This window comes from Amphibalanus amphitrite, unplaced genomic scaffold (assembly GCF_019059575.1).
Source record: "Amphibalanus amphitrite isolate SeventyFive unplaced genomic scaffold, NRLGWU_Aamphi_draft 000206F_arrow, whole genome shotgun sequence".
NCBI lineage: Eukaryota > Metazoa > Arthropoda > Thecostraca > Balanomorpha > Balanidae > Amphibalanus > Amphibalanus amphitrite.
In genome coordinates this window covers 101,939-120,149 of record NW_024881701.1, presented here as the reverse complement: position 1 = coordinate 120,149, position 18,211 = coordinate 101,939, and the positions used below count along the sequence as shown (strand labels likewise).

The 18,211-nt window shown below is 52.8% G+C and overlaps 1 protein-coding gene across 4 annotated transcripts in view; it reads left to right on the top strand.

The window, feature by feature from the left end:
• Positions 1-18,211, top strand: part of LOC122385056 (muscle M-line assembly protein unc-89-like) — a 101,028-nt gene that overhangs the window by 75,546 nt on the left and 7,271 nt on the right. For 3 of the 4 annotated variants that reach the window (XM_043373039.1, XM_043373038.1, XM_043373037.1), the window contains 7 exons: positions 2,860-3,040; positions 3,315-3,397; positions 4,131-4,226; positions 5,072-5,240; positions 7,204-7,395; positions 7,617-7,820; positions 11,335-11,480. In XM_043373039.1, the coding sequence (XP_043228974.1) occupies positions 2,860-3,040; positions 3,315-3,397; positions 4,131-4,226; positions 5,072-5,240; positions 7,204-7,395; positions 7,617-7,820; positions 11,335-11,480 (1,071 nt within the window). Of the gene's footprint in view, positions 1-2,859; positions 3,041-3,314; positions 3,398-4,130; positions 4,227-5,071; positions 5,241-7,203; positions 7,396-7,616; positions 7,821-11,334; positions 11,481-11,771; positions 18,020-18,211 lie in introns of all 4 variants that reach the window. The other variant, XR_006257144.1, reaches the window with a different exon arrangement.

The following is an 18,211-nucleotide window of genomic DNA, read 5'->3' as shown; positions in this document are numbered from 1 at the left end:
CAGTGCACCGTGTAAATCCATTACAATTTGCTGCTGTTTTCAAGTTGCTAATGCCGCCGCATTACCTTGGTTACTAGGCAGAGGAGTTAGTTTTTTTCGCCCCTTGCTTTTCCAGTATCTTTTTACTTTTAAGATAAGTTATTACGGATCAGCGGCTTTACCTATATATTTTATTACAACACTCTTGCAAGAAAAAATAGTCTTAAGTGTCTTAAAAGTAAAGGAAGTGTGTCCACGGATGGTAGATTTTTTCATTCTAAAGGTCGTATTCCCAACTCTCAAACATACTCGTACCTAAATGACTGAAGTTAAATTGGGCAGATATTTCAAATTCGAAGTGCTGCAGAGAGTGTCATTATGCATAGCGTTAAAGATGTCACAAACCCGTTAAAAACAGCATTGATTAATTAAACTATTTAACACATGCCCGAAGATAGCTGAATGTTAATCGTTTGCAAAATTTGGCGTTAATGTTACCGATGAAGCGTAAAATGTTTTAATTTAAATCAAATATTTTCTCACATATTGCGAGTAATTACGTACGCCATTAAACCTGTTCACGCCCCCGTTCACGAGCTCCAGAATCCCTTTACCGTGACTTCACCACGGCGGTAGAATCTCCCTTCACCCATAGGCATGCATGCAAATTTCATCATCTGTCGAGCGAGCTGGAGAAAAAAAAACAAGGATTATGTGTCATCAAAAGTTGTACCTACGAGTCCCAATACGAGTGTAACAATAAGTTCGCCTCATTACGATAAATGGGGCTGAAACTGAAATGTAGGACTATATCGAGCCAAAATCAGCAATGCAAATGACCCCTTCATGTGAACGTGAAGGATTTCCTCTGATGACGTCACCACGGCGCCTTTATTTCCCTAGTGAACCAACCTGAGTAGTAAAGGAATCTTGATTAAACCATTAGGAGCCGCTATTCGTGAGGATCATTGGCTACCCACATCACTGACATGCTATCGTCCAATCTGCATCTAAATATGTTACGCTTGGCCTGATCTGAACATTAGTCAAAGTAGCAAAATACATTGCTGTCCGCTGAGATAGCTACGTGTTGATGCCCAGTCCTCCAAGACACACAGTTGCTTGATGTTCAGCCCCAAAATTAATGACCTTTTAGTGACTCAGTATCCTATTTCATTATTCTTCTGTTCACAATTTCACGCTATGAGGCACTACCCCTCGTTTCTTTGTCGTGTAGTAATTATATTTGGTCAGTATGCAAGACGTGGTAATTGACAATGTTGGCAGCTTTCTTGCAAATAAATGAGAAGATGTAGCCAATGTTCATCAGGAAAAGTTATGGACAGCTATAATTTCATTACGAAATATAGTACAATTAGTTGGATGCGTATTTTTACATGATGGTGCATTCATCTGACGTTCTTTTGGCAGCGCACGCTATGAATGCCATTAGACTAAACACAAAATAAACACCTCCCCGCCTCTCCGTTTGTCTGTCGAACTGTCGGTGACCTCTCACTCACAGTGAAGACACGAGAGTGACCCGAGGGCGGGGGGACGTCCCCGTGTCGGCTCCCGGCTCAGGGGGTGGTCCGGTGGCCTGCTCCACCCACCTGTTCCCTCGGGTAAACTGTGGGCCGCGGGCCAAACAGTAACACCGGCCAGTCGGGCGCCCGGTCCTCGCTCGCTAAACCACAGAGAAGAGTGGGAATGAAAAGAGTGAGATTCTAGAAGAGAGTGAAGTTTTTTTTCGAAGGCTGAAGCAGATATTAAAGAATTTATTATGACGCGGACACTGACAAGGTTTATATAATTTTATTGAGAGCGCAGTAGTTAGTTTCTCTTATGCCGGGAAAATCGGACATCAGCGAGATTTTTCTAATGCTGCTAACCAATGACTCCATTTCGGATGACGGGACGAAATACAACTACCCTGAAATAAAGTGAATAGATATCGCAGTGCTCCTTGCTGGGAGGGTGCCGCGCACCGGGGAGCCGCACTGGTCTGCCTTAGCCAATAGCCACCTCAGCCACGACCCGGGGGAGCGCCCTGAGGACGTGAACAGGTGGTCTCCCGCACCCCACGGAGGCCACTGCTGGCCGTGGTCGGGCCGGTCCGCCGTCCAGCGCGAGCTGCCAGGAATGTGCCCGAGCGCGGCCAATTTTCGGCGCCACCGATCCGCGGTCGGCCGGCGGTAAACCGGTGCCGAAACGGCCGTTCCAAGCGCCTCCCGGCTCGTTTTCACCGCGGATTTAGAGCCGAATGGTCAGAGGGTGCGTCCGACCCGCGCCCCGGCCGGATTCCGGGAAGGTCACAGGTCCGGTGGGTTTAGGGAAGCTGTGTGGGTTTCACGAGTGAGTGAAAGACGTTGTTCATCTTGGCAGCCCATTTTGACGGTTGACGATGGATGGGATTCTGCCCGGCTGAAACAATGATTGATGATTTACAATCACATAGAAACGGGATCACTTTATGGATTCGTCCTAGCAAATAGACGATGCGATATGGCAAAACCGCTATTCGTCTACCAGCAATGTATCGTCAAGTAAGACCCATATTCGCATTTGACCCAGTCTCCGGATAAATATGAGACAAGTATGGTTCCCACGAGTCAAACTTATCCTAGATCTACATCCTAGAAAAATATTGGACAGTTCTAGAATCATTTGATGCTGTCACGTCCATGTCGTCGTATCTCGGCCGCCTCGCCCGCAGTGCGGTATACGAAATCCTCCCCATCCCTCTCCCTGCGTAGCCGTACACAATCCATCAATCTCACCCACTGATGCTCACACATCACCAGATTCATCACACCACTTTGCACCTCCCTACCTGTCATCAGCCCATCTCACGGCGCCTCTTTCCTCGCCGCGTTACAGGTTGAGTGGCTACTAGACGACGGCCCCTTGCCGACCGGTTTCAACACCTCATCGGACGGACAGCTACACGTGCTGCGCATCGCGTGCGGCGATCACGTGCCCTGCGGCCAGATCAAGTGCGTGGCCGAAAATGACATAGGAAAGGCTACGTGCGCCGCCCACCTTTCCGGAGCAGGTCAAGGTAAGGGAAACTCCGGGCTGCCGCCGCCGCCGCGGGAGCCGGGAGGTAGACTGTGCCGCAGTACAGCAGTGCTGTGCGGCTCAGCTGCCGACAGGGGTTATGCTGCGCCGCAATACAGCCCACAGCCGAAGGGAACGACGCGACGGAGGAAATGCAGTGAATAATAGTTCAAAACGCTTAGCTTTTCTGTTTCACGTTTTTATAAGTATTTCAATAAAAATCACTCGAAATCATAGTGGCTTTCATACAGCTACGTTTCACCGTTTTTTCACAGACTTCTCCAACGGCTCCACCGGACGGAAGTCTCGAAAATCAACAAAGAAGACTACTTATGTGGAAACAAGAGAGGAGACAGAGGTTAGTATGCTAACGGTGTAATGATTGTGCGGGGATGTAAAAAAAGTCATGCTGCCGTGTTATTTTAAGTCCAATATGCGAAAGCCACCTGCTCGTATTTTCAGATAATTGGCAGCGCATGAAACCCAACTCGGGGCGAGCGGTTGATACCAATTTGTGTGCCAGCCAAACGACCTTTATCCGGGCGCAGGTTTCATTGATCTTGGCCTTGTGTTTGGCAGCCGCTGGGAAGCTAACGCGATCCAGATATTTAGGGGCCAGATGTGCGCCATGTTATAGAACATCGCCGGATTTTACTTTGGTTTAAATAGCATAACGTACTCGTATTATTGGGCACATCAAGAGTGGCTGCTAAGCCCTCGGTTAGGGGTAAATTTGATTTCCTGCTACGACTCCAACAAATTGGAAAAATAGCTCCCGCAAGAAGCTTTTTCATCTATTCTTAACTGCTTTCAACATAAGGTCGTGTAGCACGTCCACAAGTATATCAAAGTGTGGGCGTGGCATCTGTTCGGCGGACCGTCTCTCGTGTTTTGCCCCGTGCTGGTAGCTCGCTCCCACCCACCTATGTAGACGTCTCGCACCGCTCCCAGTAGTCGCCTGGCAGCCGTCCCAGTCTCCGAGAGCCTCATTAGAGCCGAACTGCGGCGATCGGGTTCGCCCTCGCGGCGTTACATCGCCGGCGGTCGGCGCCAAGTGGCGGCTCTGGGTACACCCATCTGCGGTTTTCCAGGTGATTAACGGAGACCAGCGCCGGGGGAGCGGCGCCGAGCAGCGCTACAGCGAGGAGGAGACTCACTCCGGAGTGGTCAAGGGACGCAAGAAACAGGTGGGTTCAGCGGCGGGAGAGAAGCGGCGTTTAGGTACTGGAGAAATATGAATTACGTAAATAAGTGTAAAGTGACGTGGTGTTCCAGCTTAGTAACTGATCGGGGATCACTTGATAAAAAATGGCTGCTCGATCTAGGTATTATACACTGAATAAGCCCATGTTGCAGCATCGCTCTGCTGGTTTTCCTTTGACTTATGAGCTACTTTTGATTTGAAACGCTGCCAAGATGTGCTGGCAGCTGCTTTCAAAAGAACCGGCACAAAACAAACCCGCAAAACACACGCATGAAGCGGCAGGTCCAACCTACCCAGCACGCAGTTGGCGCGTTTAAAACCAGAGGACGGCTTCCGTCCCTGTTTGTTGTCACACGCCTGATGCATTGCAGTGTCCCGCACTTAGACCAATCAGCAGACCAGGTGGTCACGTCGTCCATTCGGTGTGGGTTTTGGCGCAGAACGAGACACACTGGCCTGCAGTTGCTCAGCCTGTAATCCGACAACTCACAATAGCCGGAGAGATTCCGGCTTGGCGAAATTTTATTGGTCTCGTGACTGTTAGTAGACCCAATCAGGCCCATTTAACAATCTCCTTGGTCGATTAGTCTTCCAGATGATCATAGCTCACGTGTACCCCAGACCAGTTAGATACCCACACCGATATCCATAGCCGATTGTCCCGGCACCCGGGTGGCCCACCAACCGACCGTCCAGCCGCGCCGTACGGCGGCGGGCGGCGGCGGGCGGCGGGCGGCGGGACGGAAGTTTGTGTTGGCTCGTGGGCGGGGGCGGGGGCGGCGGCGGCGGGCGGGCGGCTCACTGGCCGCCGCCGGCTCCGTCGGGCAGGTGCTGCGGTCCAGCCACGAGAGGAGTGAGGAGGCGCGCCGGCACAGGATGGAGGACTCAGCGGAGGAGGACGGCGAGCGGCCCGTACAGCCGCCGCGCTTCACCACTCCGCTGCAGGGCACCGTGGTGCACGAGGGAGAGAGCGTCAAACTCACCGGACAATACTCAGGTGGGTGGTGGAGCGAGACTCACAGAAAAGGTTACAGTTGGGTGACGGAGCGAGACTCACAGAAAAGGATACAGGTGGGTGACCGTGGTGTGCGTGGGACGCACAGGAAAACATACAGGTGGGTGGCGGAGTGTGACTGCAAGGAGAGTACTCAGGTAAGACGGAGTGAAACTCTGAGAAAAGAACTCAGGTGGGCGACACCTGAAAAACAGGAGGATTGAGAGTGAGACTTGACGGGAAGTGAACATGGGAATGAAGGTTAGGAGAGGAGCGTTGAGCCTCGGCGGGCATTATAGCACTACACAGACTGGTGGTAAGTAGGAGGGCGATGGAGATAGGACCGGTAGCATTGACACATATGGACTGTGGAGTGAGAAGTGTTCACAAGTCGTACCTACCTTGCAACTGCAGTCTGTTTACAATATGTAGCGGTACAGAACTCGTCATCTGTAAAGCTTTTCGTTCCCGATAAATGGTAGAACAACGTGCCTTCTACGGGACAATATTACAGCGCAAAATGCATCATACAGGTGTGCTATTGATAACAAGGTGTTTAAGTATTGTTTTGCCTGATCAGGGAGAAATTGTTTACGGAGCTGCCGTTTATTGTTTGACGAATACTGATTGATATTAAGTACAACATATTAAACATATACATATTAAACAGTACAACATATTAAACGGTTGCCCAAGAAAGGTCACCTGTCGTACACACATTTAAGTTCTTTTACCAGAAAGTGTAAGCGGCGTCACTCTCTATGAAATGATTTTGTTCGGTGCTTGGGACAAGAGGAGCCGTTCAACTACCGGATATGCTATCTTTGTCCTGTATCCGCAGCAGCAAACATAGCTTAATATTATTTGCCTTTTAATGATAATTGGTGTCATTTGACGTTTGTTTTGAATGATAATTGATGTCATTCGATGACAGCACGGTCATCAAGCATTGCAAATTATGCTGACACAACTTTCATTCGGTATTCATGGGCGTTCTTAGACACCGTGAACATGGCAGAGCTCCGTTTTATTGATGTATTTTATGACGCAACGTTGCGTTCGGCCAATGGTTGTTATGGTAACCTTTTGTTGGAGGTGTTATGCCAACCTGCCCCTTCATTCCACGCTGCCTAATTTAGTGCCCCCAGCGCATATACCGGGGCCAATCAGAGTCTTTGCCAAAACCAACCTGTTACTGGGACTAGCGGCAGCTTCGGTTTCAGTTTGGCTGCTGAAAGTCGTTATTCTATTCGATGCTAAAACATTCTTCCGTTACATGACTAAAATGGACAAAAGTGCTATTCGAACGAGCTATTCATGATTTGTGAGCAAGAACGAAACTTTCATAAGTTTCAAGGAAATAATATTAGGAAAAACAGCTTTTTGTGTATTGTTTGGGCTGGAGTTGCTATGATCATTGGCTACGAGCTACACCAATGACAATTCCCAGATCCCTCTAAAGATAAACGACTCGTTCAGTTTTCAAAAAACGTCTTCACACGTCACAACAGGAGCCCAATTACGTCTTTCTAGCTAATCTATATCCTCACGCCCACCCCCGCGCTAGAAGGCAGTCCCTCTCGCGCTGTGTAAATACTCACTCGGCGGCTGGCGGTGGCAGCGGTTGGCACTGACCACTGGAGTCCTGGAGCCCTGGACGGGGGCCAGCCGCGGAAAACAATTGGTCAGCGCGGCATCGGCTATCATGAAAGACAGCGAGGACTGGTGTAGTCCTGTACAGGACGGGGATATTGACGGGAGGGGATCGGGTGGCTGACTGTGGTATTTGTATATCAATTGCAATAATTATGAGCGCTTAGACTGGGAAGGGAATGTTAACACCAATAGCCCACGTCTTTATCGCCATTTGTATATGTATGCTTCACATAAAGGGAGACCATGCAGATGAGAATAACTAACCCGGGTCACGTGATTTCCTCCCCTAACATCACCCACCGGTCCACAGGGCGCCCCAAGATCACGTGGTTCAAGGACGGCGTGGAACTGGACGCCGATTCGCGTGCCGTGACGTCATTTGACGACAGTCACGTGACCCTGACCATCGAGTCGGCCGGTGAGGAGGACGAGGGCAAGTACACGTGTCAGCTGAAGAATGCGGCCGGGACCTCCAAGAGCACCGCCGAACTGCTCGTCAGAAGTGAGTGGGATGGTAACGCATTGAATTGTTTTAGACAATGAGGACTATGTAGGTATGCGAAATCGTGATATTTGCATTGCGGTGCCCTGTTTAAATTTCAAGTCATTTACCAAACAAATTAGCACACGTTAATGCTTCCATAGCATGGATGCAAGTGACAAATAGAACTTCAGCCACAAGTATTTTAAAAATCATGCTTCAACCTTTCCTCTCCCCCGCAGAGATCATCGAGCCGCCGACGTTCGACCAGCGGCTGGAGGCCCAGGTCGTGCTGCCCGGTCAGAAGGCCGTACTGGAGGTCAAGGTCAGTGGTCTGCCGCCGCCGAAGGTCACGTGGACTCGAGACGGACGACCAATCAGCGACGGAGAAAACGGTGTCGTCATCTCCCAGAACGAAAATCATCATACGCTCACCATTGAGAACGGTTAGTGGATTTGGGCCGGAGAGGGATCTGGGACTGACATTGAGTCTAGGGGGGGGGGGGGGGGTAAGCTGTGTGTGACAGATGTGTTTGGTACCGAAGTGATGAGTGGTTGTTTTCAGTGGGTTTGGCGCCAAGTGCGTGATGTTTCAGGCGCAGGTGGTGTGTTTTCAGTTTTGTGTGCGTATAGTGGTGTGCTCAGTCAATAGGTTCAAAAATTGAGCTTCAGGGCCCGACCTCACGCTCCAGTTTGTATTTTGTTAGGGCACCGAAAATAGATACGAATCTGACTGGCCTGATAACAACTAACAATAGTTGACAGCCGTGGAAAGCTTCGTCTCAAAGTGAAACGTAGCTTGGAAACAACCAACGGCACTCGATGCCAGCCGACTGAGCGGTTCATCCTCGCTGTCTGGCGCGGCTAAGCCACACGCGCGGTGGTATGCGGGCCGCCCTTCCCAGCCTGTCGAGCTGGGTTCACCTGAGTAGCTCTATACCAGCCATCGACATCCTGAGCCTCACCGTCTACCGGTGTCGGGCGCAGAGCTGCTAGGAGGCTGTTCTCGCCGCTGAGAGGCATGTTTTCGTTGGCCGTACTGACCGCAGAGGCTATGTATGCGCTGCCGGTAAAGATAAGCCTGACGAGTTTCAGAGCATAAAGCCTGCCATCAGCGGCCCGGCCGCGGACCCAGTGTTTGGGGAGAATATCGACTGCATTCGATCATACGGGCCGCTCTCCGCAACTCGTCGGCACCGCTTTGTCTCTGGGCTGAAACTGATATGTTTCCAGAATTGTTGAACGTTTCTTTTGACGCCTGAAAATGGTTTGAAGTCTCAACCGAGGATTTAGGAATGTGAGGTAGCTTGGTCTGGTTCCATGGTCTGGTGATAGTGGAAATTCCATTGAACTCATCGAAAGCGTTTGTGCAGTTTATTTTTATTATCCATGCCCACTCTACATCGTAGAGGGAAGAGTGCAATTGTAAATATGAAGGGTGATTTATAAACATTTTACGAATTAACATTTTCAACGCAATATAAAATATAAATCGTCTGGCAGCCCACATTACCAGTGCCGGCGTAGGAAGCCTCCAATGACATCAGAAAGTTCGTATCGCATTTGTATTTCGTTCGTATCACACTCGTTTCATGCGCACACGGCGTTCGTACCACGCTCATGGCGCACGTGCATCGTTCGGTCCGCGGCGGGTCACGCCAGCGGCACCCGCTTGCTATCCATTTCCTTCGACATGGGCTCCGGTACCCGTACACGGTCCAGTCCGGTGAACACGTACCTCGATTGTCGACTCTTGAAACTGGCGCCGGGGGCTGTGCGCTGGAACGGCGCACGGCCGCACTCGGAGGGCGGAAAGTACGTGGCTGGGGACGGCACGCTCTCCTTTTCCTTGTACTTGAGATTGCGCTGCCGGTCGTGAAGGGTGTAGGCGGGCGCCCGGGGTAGGGGTCGCTCGGGGAGGTATTTGTTCGGGCCCGGGGCCTGCATTAGCTTGGGGTCGGCATGCCTCACGCGCAGTGAGTAGCCCTTGTTGGTGCCCGGCGCTTCGTGGGGCGAATACACGTTGGGCGCGGGGAAGTCCTCGTGCTTATCTGCTCGGCGACAGGTAAGTTTAAAGGCGGGCCTCTCGACCACCGCCGAGCGCGTGTTGTAGGAGGCGGGCCCGCGCCCCAGAGGTCGCCGATCCTGGCTCGGGTACGTGGGTTTCACCGGCAGACGAATACTGAACGCCGGCGCGCTGCGCTTCGCCGGCATCACGGGCGAGTAGGCGCCGGGCCCGGGCGTCGGCTGCTCCAGCTCCGACTCGAATGGACGAAACGTCAGCGTAGGCGCGCTCCGCATGGCCCGCGGCAGCTTGTAGGCGTTCGGGGCCGGTCTTGGCGAGCGCCGGCGGGGCCGTGGCTTCTCTCCAAACTGGGACGCGTGCACGGCGGGGAGCACGTCCTGCACAAAGTACCAGTCGGGAGGAGGGTTGTTCATACATGACACCATCTGACGAGGCCGCGGCCGCATTGTGTACTCGGGTCCCGACAGGGGCCGCTCCATGTTGAGCCTCCCCGGGCCCGGACCTGGCGTATTATCACGTCTCGGCGGCTGCGAGTTGAACTTGAACCGGGCCGCCGCGGGCAGATGCGCCGTGACCGCCGAGTACACAGGCGCCGGCGTCTCTGTGTAGGAGGTGGGGTCCAGGGGTGACGGGTGACCCGTGGTGGCTGCCAGGTGCCGGCCCTTGATGGTCACCTGGCCCGGTTTAGTGTCCACATCTCCCACGCGCACCTTATACACGGGCCCGGGCGAGCAGCGATAGTCGGGTGGTATCACCCGCGACTTGATCGTCGTCATGATCGGCTTCTTGCAGGCTGCCATCTTGGTCATGTACGACGCGGGACTAGGTCGTACCTCCCTGGCCGTCGGATCGCCCGCCTTCAGACGAATTGAGAACTCGGGCGGCGCCGGCTTGTGCAGCTTCATGTCCGGGATTTGGTAGTCGGCCGGTCCGGGAAAGGGCCGGGCCAGCGCGGTCAATGGCTGACCTCCCGGCGGTGGGACGTACTCCCCAAGGGCGGTCCGCTTGGGGGCCGCCGCTCGGTCATTCGGTGGCTCCAGGTCCAGACGAGCCATTGTGCTGTGCTTGATAACTCTTTGAGAAACGATAGCTACATTAAATGACAGAGGAATTTGGAGTCAAAACAGTAAAGGTACATTTAAGCCATGCCGGAAATCATGAATGATTGTGACGAAATGTACCGGAAATTATAAGCACAAAAACAAATAAGCACCAAATCTAGACCGAGAAATGAAACGTGTTTTTGCTAACTGAAGTACGAATTCTGGAATGACCGGCAGGTCTTTGACCTTTGACACGAAAAGTAGCTCGTGTGGAATCCGATATATAGGCACATAATGGTCATAGTTGTTGTCCAAGTTTTTATGCCCGCATATTTCCAAATAATGCTGTTGAATTTTTGCATTGGGCTGAGTCTCGTGACGGAGATAATATAGGACCTCCGTGCATTTTGGGCACATTCTTTTTTCGGAGATGACTGTCCACGAGGCGTGACCAGCTTCTGTCACTTTAAGCGCACTGCTTGCATTTGTAACAATTAAATACCGATTTACCAACAGCCACAAATGCCTTACTATGTGACTGGCTACCTTGAAAAAGCATCCGCTACTTAATTGTATAGTAAATACTTGACCAATGACCATTTCCCATTCCAATCATTGTTTTTGCTCCATGTACTGCTGTGCTGTACATTATTCAAGGCACAACATTATTGTGACAGTGTATGTAGAGGTCTGTGGACGGTGCTAATAAGAATGTCCAGATCGATACGTAAAACAAAGCCCATCCCTCTTCTGTTGGTATTTCGATGCCTTGCTGATGCCTCTGTAAGGTGAACTTTTACGCATGGGTATTCTATTGACACACACCTCTAACACCACCACCACACATCGATTGACATTATAGTACCTGAGATGTCGAATGTTTCTTTTCAGTGACGCACGACCATGCAGGGAAATACGGCTGCTCAGCGAAAAACGACGGCGGCGAGTCGACCTCGATCGCCGATTTTCTCGTCACCGATGTCATGCCTGACGTCATCGAGAGACGCGTCATATCACATGACGTCACCGACGGAGAGGTGCGTACGCAACCGTCTGCCGATGTTACATTACTCAGCTTATGGTGGTGGTGGTAATATAGAGCGATGTATGACATAGATTATAGAACCGATAAATGACATATTTGAGATTTGATCGGTCTATAGGGGTAGCCGTCGTATCTTATCACGATACAACTTCAAGATTAAGTCGATTGAATTCTTTATCTATATAAAGCAGCATGATCACTTCTCCAGTACCTATGTTCAAAATGAGACGTGTCAATGGCCTGTCTATGTGACCATCGCGATGATGCGTTACGCTTTCTTCAGCCGACGGTGACGGAAACGAAGGAGGTGGTTCCCGCCTCCAGCGAGTCTGCCATCGACACCGAGGAGGCCAACCTGTCCCCTTCCTCATCCTCGACCAAACGACACTCCCACAAACACAAGAAAAAGAAGAAAGACAAAGATAAAGAAAACGATAAGGATGGAAAGAAAAAGAAATCCAAAAAACACAAGAGCATGTCTCAGGAAAGCATGGACAGCGTTGCCGATTCTGAAGACGCTGCTGCACCGGATGGTGCTGAAGAATCAGCTGGCGGCGATGAATCTCATCACAAGAAGAGGCGCTCTTCGTCCTCATCGAAAAAGAAGTCTAAAAAGTTGGCCAAAGAGGAGAGCAGCGAGGCCATACCTAGCGATTATGGACCAGAAGGTAAGGAACCAGATGTACAAACTGCTGAAGTTGAAAGACCCAATGTACAGCCCAACTCTGGCAATGTGCCTGTGCCAGACCAAAAGCAGAAAGAACCCGAGCCCCAGCCGAAGTCGGAACACGGCGCCGATGAGCCAATGCGTGAAGAGCCTGATGCAGAATATATCGTAGAAGAGCCGGTTGATAAAACTGATACCGAAATAGGACATACGAGTGAAGATGAGATTCAGGGGCTGCGGGAGCGGGTCGTGCCCGTTGACGTTGAAAAGCCAGAAAATGTTGACATCAAAGTGGACGAAACAATAAAGGAAGAGGTCGAGCCAGATGAAGAAATGGAAGAAGATACCCCTGACAAGAGTCCAGAAGCCGAGTCTCCGGAAAACGTAGAAGAAGAGGTTCCCACAGCTGAGGTCAAATTGGTTTCAAAGGAGCCCAAGAAGCCAAGCCCTCAGGACAAACCTGTACTTGCAGAACAGGTTGATGAAGATGAGCCTATGGATGCAGATGCTTCTGAAGAGCCAGCTGTATTTACTGCGCGACTTGGAGGGGAGGTTGCACCGGAATCCGAGTACACAAATGACGATGCCGATGGGGAAATGACTGAAGAGGAGGACGTTCAGGTAACTCAAGTAGTGAAACTATCTACACGACCTAACGAAGCGGCACAAGTTGAAGAATCTCGGGAACAAGACGAAGAAGAGACAGGTGGGGACCAGTCAGACCATGTAGACACTGAAGCAGTAGCAGAGTTCATTATCAAAGCACCGCCATCGAGTGGGGAGCAGGATGAACAGTATGAGGAGCAAGAGATGACAGAGGAACCGGGTCAGCATTCAACGGTTATTCCAGAAGCTGAGGCATCAAATGACGCTTTGAAAGAAAAGTATCCAACGTCTGATGAAGAGGATTTAGCAGAAAAACCACGGTCCGATGCGGCTATGCCAGAAACTGAACTATCCGAGGAAGCTCCTACTGAAGCAGAAGATACGAAGTTAAACGTGGAGCCAGTCACCGTAGCAAAGATGGACGACGCTCTCCCTACACAACAAGATGCCAAACCAATTGCAAAGCCGGACGCGGAGGAAAACGTTAGCGATGAATCAAGCCAAATAAAATCCAAACATGCTGAAGAAGTAGTTGGAGTGTCTGAATCCGAGGAAGAATCTCTCGAAGATTCCGGAAGACAAGCTTCAGTGGATGTGGAAGATATCCCCACCATGGATGAAAATAAACCAGAGCCTAAACTAGCTAATGGAGATGCCAATGAAGAGCTTGAAGAAGAGCATCAGCTTCTCCCAGAGGCCAAGGAAGACGAAGAGGAGAAAGCGAGGATCCATTCGCCTCTTCTACGATCTGACGGAGAAGAGGTTCGCTCTGAAGATTTCGAAGATTCTGAAATGCCGCCTGTAATCAAGAATGAACCATCTCTGGAAAATGTTCCAACTGAATTTACGACTCAGGACGATGCAAACAAAGAAGCTGTCACTCATGAGAAAATTGACACTGAAGCTTCTACTTCCAATGAAAAGCACGTTCGATTTGGTGGAGAAATGAGAAGAGAAATTAGTGACGATGATGAGCAGATGGAGGATGTTCATCCCGAAGAAGAGCCGCTCTCGAAACAAGAGCTGGAACTGCTGCATTCCACTAATGAGGCTACGACTGAAGAAGACGTTCCGGAGGAAGAATCTCCAGTTATGCCTGAATTCCCCGATCAAGAAGCTGCAAATGCACCTGAAGTGGTGTTGGAGCCTGCTAAGCCTTACACAGACATCCATGGAGATCTCTCGCTTCGAGCCAATGTTGCCGTTCAGACTCCCGACAGCCTAATGTCGTCAGGTCCCCACCTCGGTGGACCTCCGCCAACCAGTGACAGGCCTCACGATCCCGTATTCGCGGCTGTTAATCGCTCCTCGGAAAACGGAATCTACCAGACCACAGACTCAGAGGCACCTTGGCTGCCCGACGCAACTCCGGCAGAGCTAACTATCCACGCTCCCACAGAGCCTATGTTGTATAAATTCGCCAAAGCTCCAACAACACCACCTCAGACGGCACCGAAACCCCGTCCTCCTGGCGCTGCGCCCGGGGTCCGTCCTCCCCCAGGTTTCACCATTCCACCCCCACCGCCACTGCCCCCAAGCACCGAGCCTGCAGAAGCCCCACACCAGATGACCGGAGCTCCACCCCTGGGCGTGTTCCGCGTGCCGGTCGTGGCGCCATACGCGGAGCGGATGGGGGTTCAAACCTCCCAGAGCACTATGACCACACTTGGAGGCGAGGCGCAGATTTCCGCCGCGGTCGGCACCGCTCCTGCTCAATCGCCCTTGTCTCCGCAGGCGCCAGCTCTTGTGCGAGGCCGCAGTCCCATCTCGCCAGTACGGCCTCCTGTGGCAAAGTCGCCTCTCTCACCAGAAAGCGGCTATCAGGGTGTCCCTTCGCAGAGTCTGACTTCCTCTGCACCCCTGCCAAGTTCCGCATCCAGCCCAGCCGTCAACTCGGCGCCATGGTACAAGGACGACAAAACGCAGGGCATTCGAGTTACATCTGTCACACATAAGCCGGCTCATCTCACGGTCTCGGCGCTAACAAGAAAAATTAACATGCCGCCCTTGGCTTCTCACGACGCACCTCAGTACTCCACTGAGACGATCATGGTCGAAAATATATCTCAACCAAACCAGGGTCCATCCATGACAAGCGAAACAGATGAACAATTTTCATCCGTGCAGCAAAGCTATCAAAGGCAAGATTCGTCAACTCCGTCTATGCCCTCTGGTTTTGCGCCGGTGAAGGCGCCTGTTTCCCCTCAGCCGCAATATCAAATTCCATCTTCCATGCAGAACACCTCAGACACATACAAGACGGAAAAGGCGCTCAGCATCGCGCCAGTGAAAGCGCCGGTTTCTCCGGTCCCCACGACCACCCCTGACGAAGAGCAGCCACCTCGCGGAGTTTCCTCGATAATCAAGTCGATAGAGTCCAACGCTATTTCAACCTGGAAACCAGATCGTCCGCCCGGTTTTGCTCCTGTCCGTGCGCCAATGTCACCAGCTCCCGTATCTCCAGTTCAATCGTCTCAGCTTCAGCGTTCTTACTCAGGTGGTCAAGTAAGCAGCATGGCTTCGTCTCAGACCACGTCCAACGCCAGCTGGATGACTGACCGAAGAGAGTGGTCGTCTTGTGCTGAGCAGAAGTACGAGGAGACCCAGCCGGTGGCAGCTCCCCCTGGTGTGGTGTACACATATGTTGCTCGAGCCGGTCCTGCGCGACACCAACAGTGGACTCCGGTGGAAGAAACGCGCCAGCAGACGTGGCAGCAGGAGCAGCGCAGCGCCCAGTGGACCTCCTCGCAGGCCACCCGCTCTGATCAGTACGGTTCACCTCGCGCCGCGCTGCCTCGTCGCTCCGCCAGTTCTGTGGGAGAAATGCGGCGGAGAATTGACACGGACACGCGGGAGCAGCAACAGACACAGGATACGTTCAGGCGTCTGGCGCGCGAGCGACAAAGCTCTGCGCCGCCTCCGCCACTGCCACCTTACCCGGAGCCAGCGAGGCCAAAGCAAATGGTCCGTGCTCCTACGCCGTCCAAATTTATCCCCGGACGCTTCTCGGGATCGCATTACCACAGCGACCTCGACGAACGCATCCCGACGCGTTGGTGGCCGGACGGGTACGAGTACATCGACCGTCGCAGGATTCTGGTGAGTTTGCCGGAGGCTCGAGGCCGGCAGAGGCGCGGCCGCTCGGCGACACCCCCGTCCGTGTACGACCGCCCGGCGCCAGTCCGGGAGACGCCTCCGGAGCGTCCTCCCGTGGTCGGACTGCCGATCACCCGCGGAAGGACGACAGTCAGAGGCTCGACGGCTGTCCAGAGATCAGTCTCTGCGCCGCCACGAAGGATGTCAGCGCCTGAGGTGCCTCGGGCGCCGCGTGAGAGGGCTCCGGGGAGGAGTGAAGTGGACAGCAACTGGCAGAGGGAGCGGGATGGATCGTGGCAGAGGCGGGATGTCAGACAGGAGGTGACGAGGGCACAGCAGGGAGGATGGACCCGCCAGTCCGTGTCGCCTGTACCACCGCCAAGGCGGATGGCCTCACCGAGGCCGGTGCCCCCACCGAAGCCTGTTGTACCACCGCCGCCGCCGGTTTCTAGCGAGATCACAAGAACAGCCAACGAAATTTCAGAAAGCATGCAGAAAATGACAAACGAGAGCACGTTCCTGAAGAAGACGCCACCGATCGTTCACCCTCCACCAGTTGCTCAGCCTGTGATAAAACCGGTAGCTCCTCCGAAACCGGCACCACAGCGCATTTCTAAAACCGATCAGACAGACTACAGGAACTCCCAGACAGTCACTAAAACCACTGAGCAAAGTGTATACCAGCAGCAGCAGCAGCAGCAGTTATATGAGCAGCAGCGGCGGCAACAACAACAGTATCAGCAACAACTGAAACAAGAACAGGAACGACAACAGCAGCAATATCAGCAACAATTAAAACGAGAACAAGAGCAAAAACAACAACAGCAGTATGAACAACAACTTAAACGACAACAGGAACAATATCAGCTATTGAAACGGCAAGAAGAGGAGAGACAGCGACAGCAACAATATCAACAACAACTGAAGCAGCAAGAACAGCAGCAGAAGGCCATAGCTCGCGTTCCAACGCCCATCTTGAAGCCAGCCCAGCCTGTCTCCATCCCTCACACCAACCTGACGCAGCTTGGCGTCAACCAGCAGAACTTCTGTGACAAGCAGCGCACTCATGAGTCCCTGGACGGCCCGGGAGTGCGTGGCTTCCACGACACGGCGGCGAAGGAGTCGCGCCAGTTCAACCGACAACAGTCAGGCGGTACCACCACGGTCGAAATGCGCGTCGAGAAGACGTTCGAAGAGCGCATGGAGAAGACAGAGTTCACGGACGCCAGTGGCAGGACAGTGACGATGTCGTCGTCGGTACCGAGCAGGCCGACGCACCTGGCGCTGGCACCAGCCTCACCACAGCCGATTGTAACCTCTCCGGTGCCAGACCGAGGATCTCCAGCGCCCAGTTTCCAGCGCGGCTGGCAGCAGCGCTCCAGTATATCCAGCTCATCACGAGGCCGAGGCAGTCCGTGTGGCTACACCTCAGACGCCGGGGGATACACATCGGAGCCTGAACTGGCGTCGCTCCCGTCACACAAGAACGTGGCGCCACCGGCGGTCCCTCCGCGCGCTTCTCAAAGTCAAACCATGACGAAGGGGTACACCGGCTCTCTGGACAGGATAACAGTTGGTCAGACTCCGCCATCGTCACTGAATGTGCATCGAAAGGCATCGGACGCCAGTGACTACGAGTCCCGACTGGCGACAAAATGGACGCCGTCCGACACGGCACACCGCACGTCCAGTCCGTTCCGTCCAGTTCAGGCGCCGGCGCCAGCACCGGGCAGCAGCAGTCGCGGCCAGCAGTGGTCTGAGTCCATGTCCAAGGCGCGCGAATCCTCTTCTCAGGAGGGCAACACCACCACCCACGTCAAGGAGGAGTACCACAGCCAGAAGATGATGCGGGAGGAGACGACGACCAGCGTGCTGCCGGCCGGAGCTGTCAGCATGGCGCCGCTGCACTCCCCGCTGCCAGCGCGGGCCATCCAGCCCCGCTCTCCGCTGCTTCTTCGGGCCGCACCGCCGTCTGGCAGTGCGTCCAGGCACGACCAGGAGGACCAGTCCTCGGTGTCTGATGATGAGATCGCCTCCTCGCTGCCGGGCGAAGGTCCTATCGTGTCCCTACCCGTAACATCCTCCTCCGTATCCTGTACGGCTGACTCGGTGTCAGAGGCGCCAGAAGTGGTGCGAGGAGGTCCACTCCCGCGGCTAGCTAGGTAGTCTCGTGGCGTGTGCGCGTGTTGTGGTGTTCTTTTGTTATCTAACACGTTTTGTTTGGAGTGATTATGAGACAGGACTGACATTTTATGATGTCCAACACGGACATCTCACATTATAAATGTGTGCCTTTGAAGAAGGGAGTGATTTCACAGCTCACTTACCTTTATAAAGTTACATGCATGAGCGGT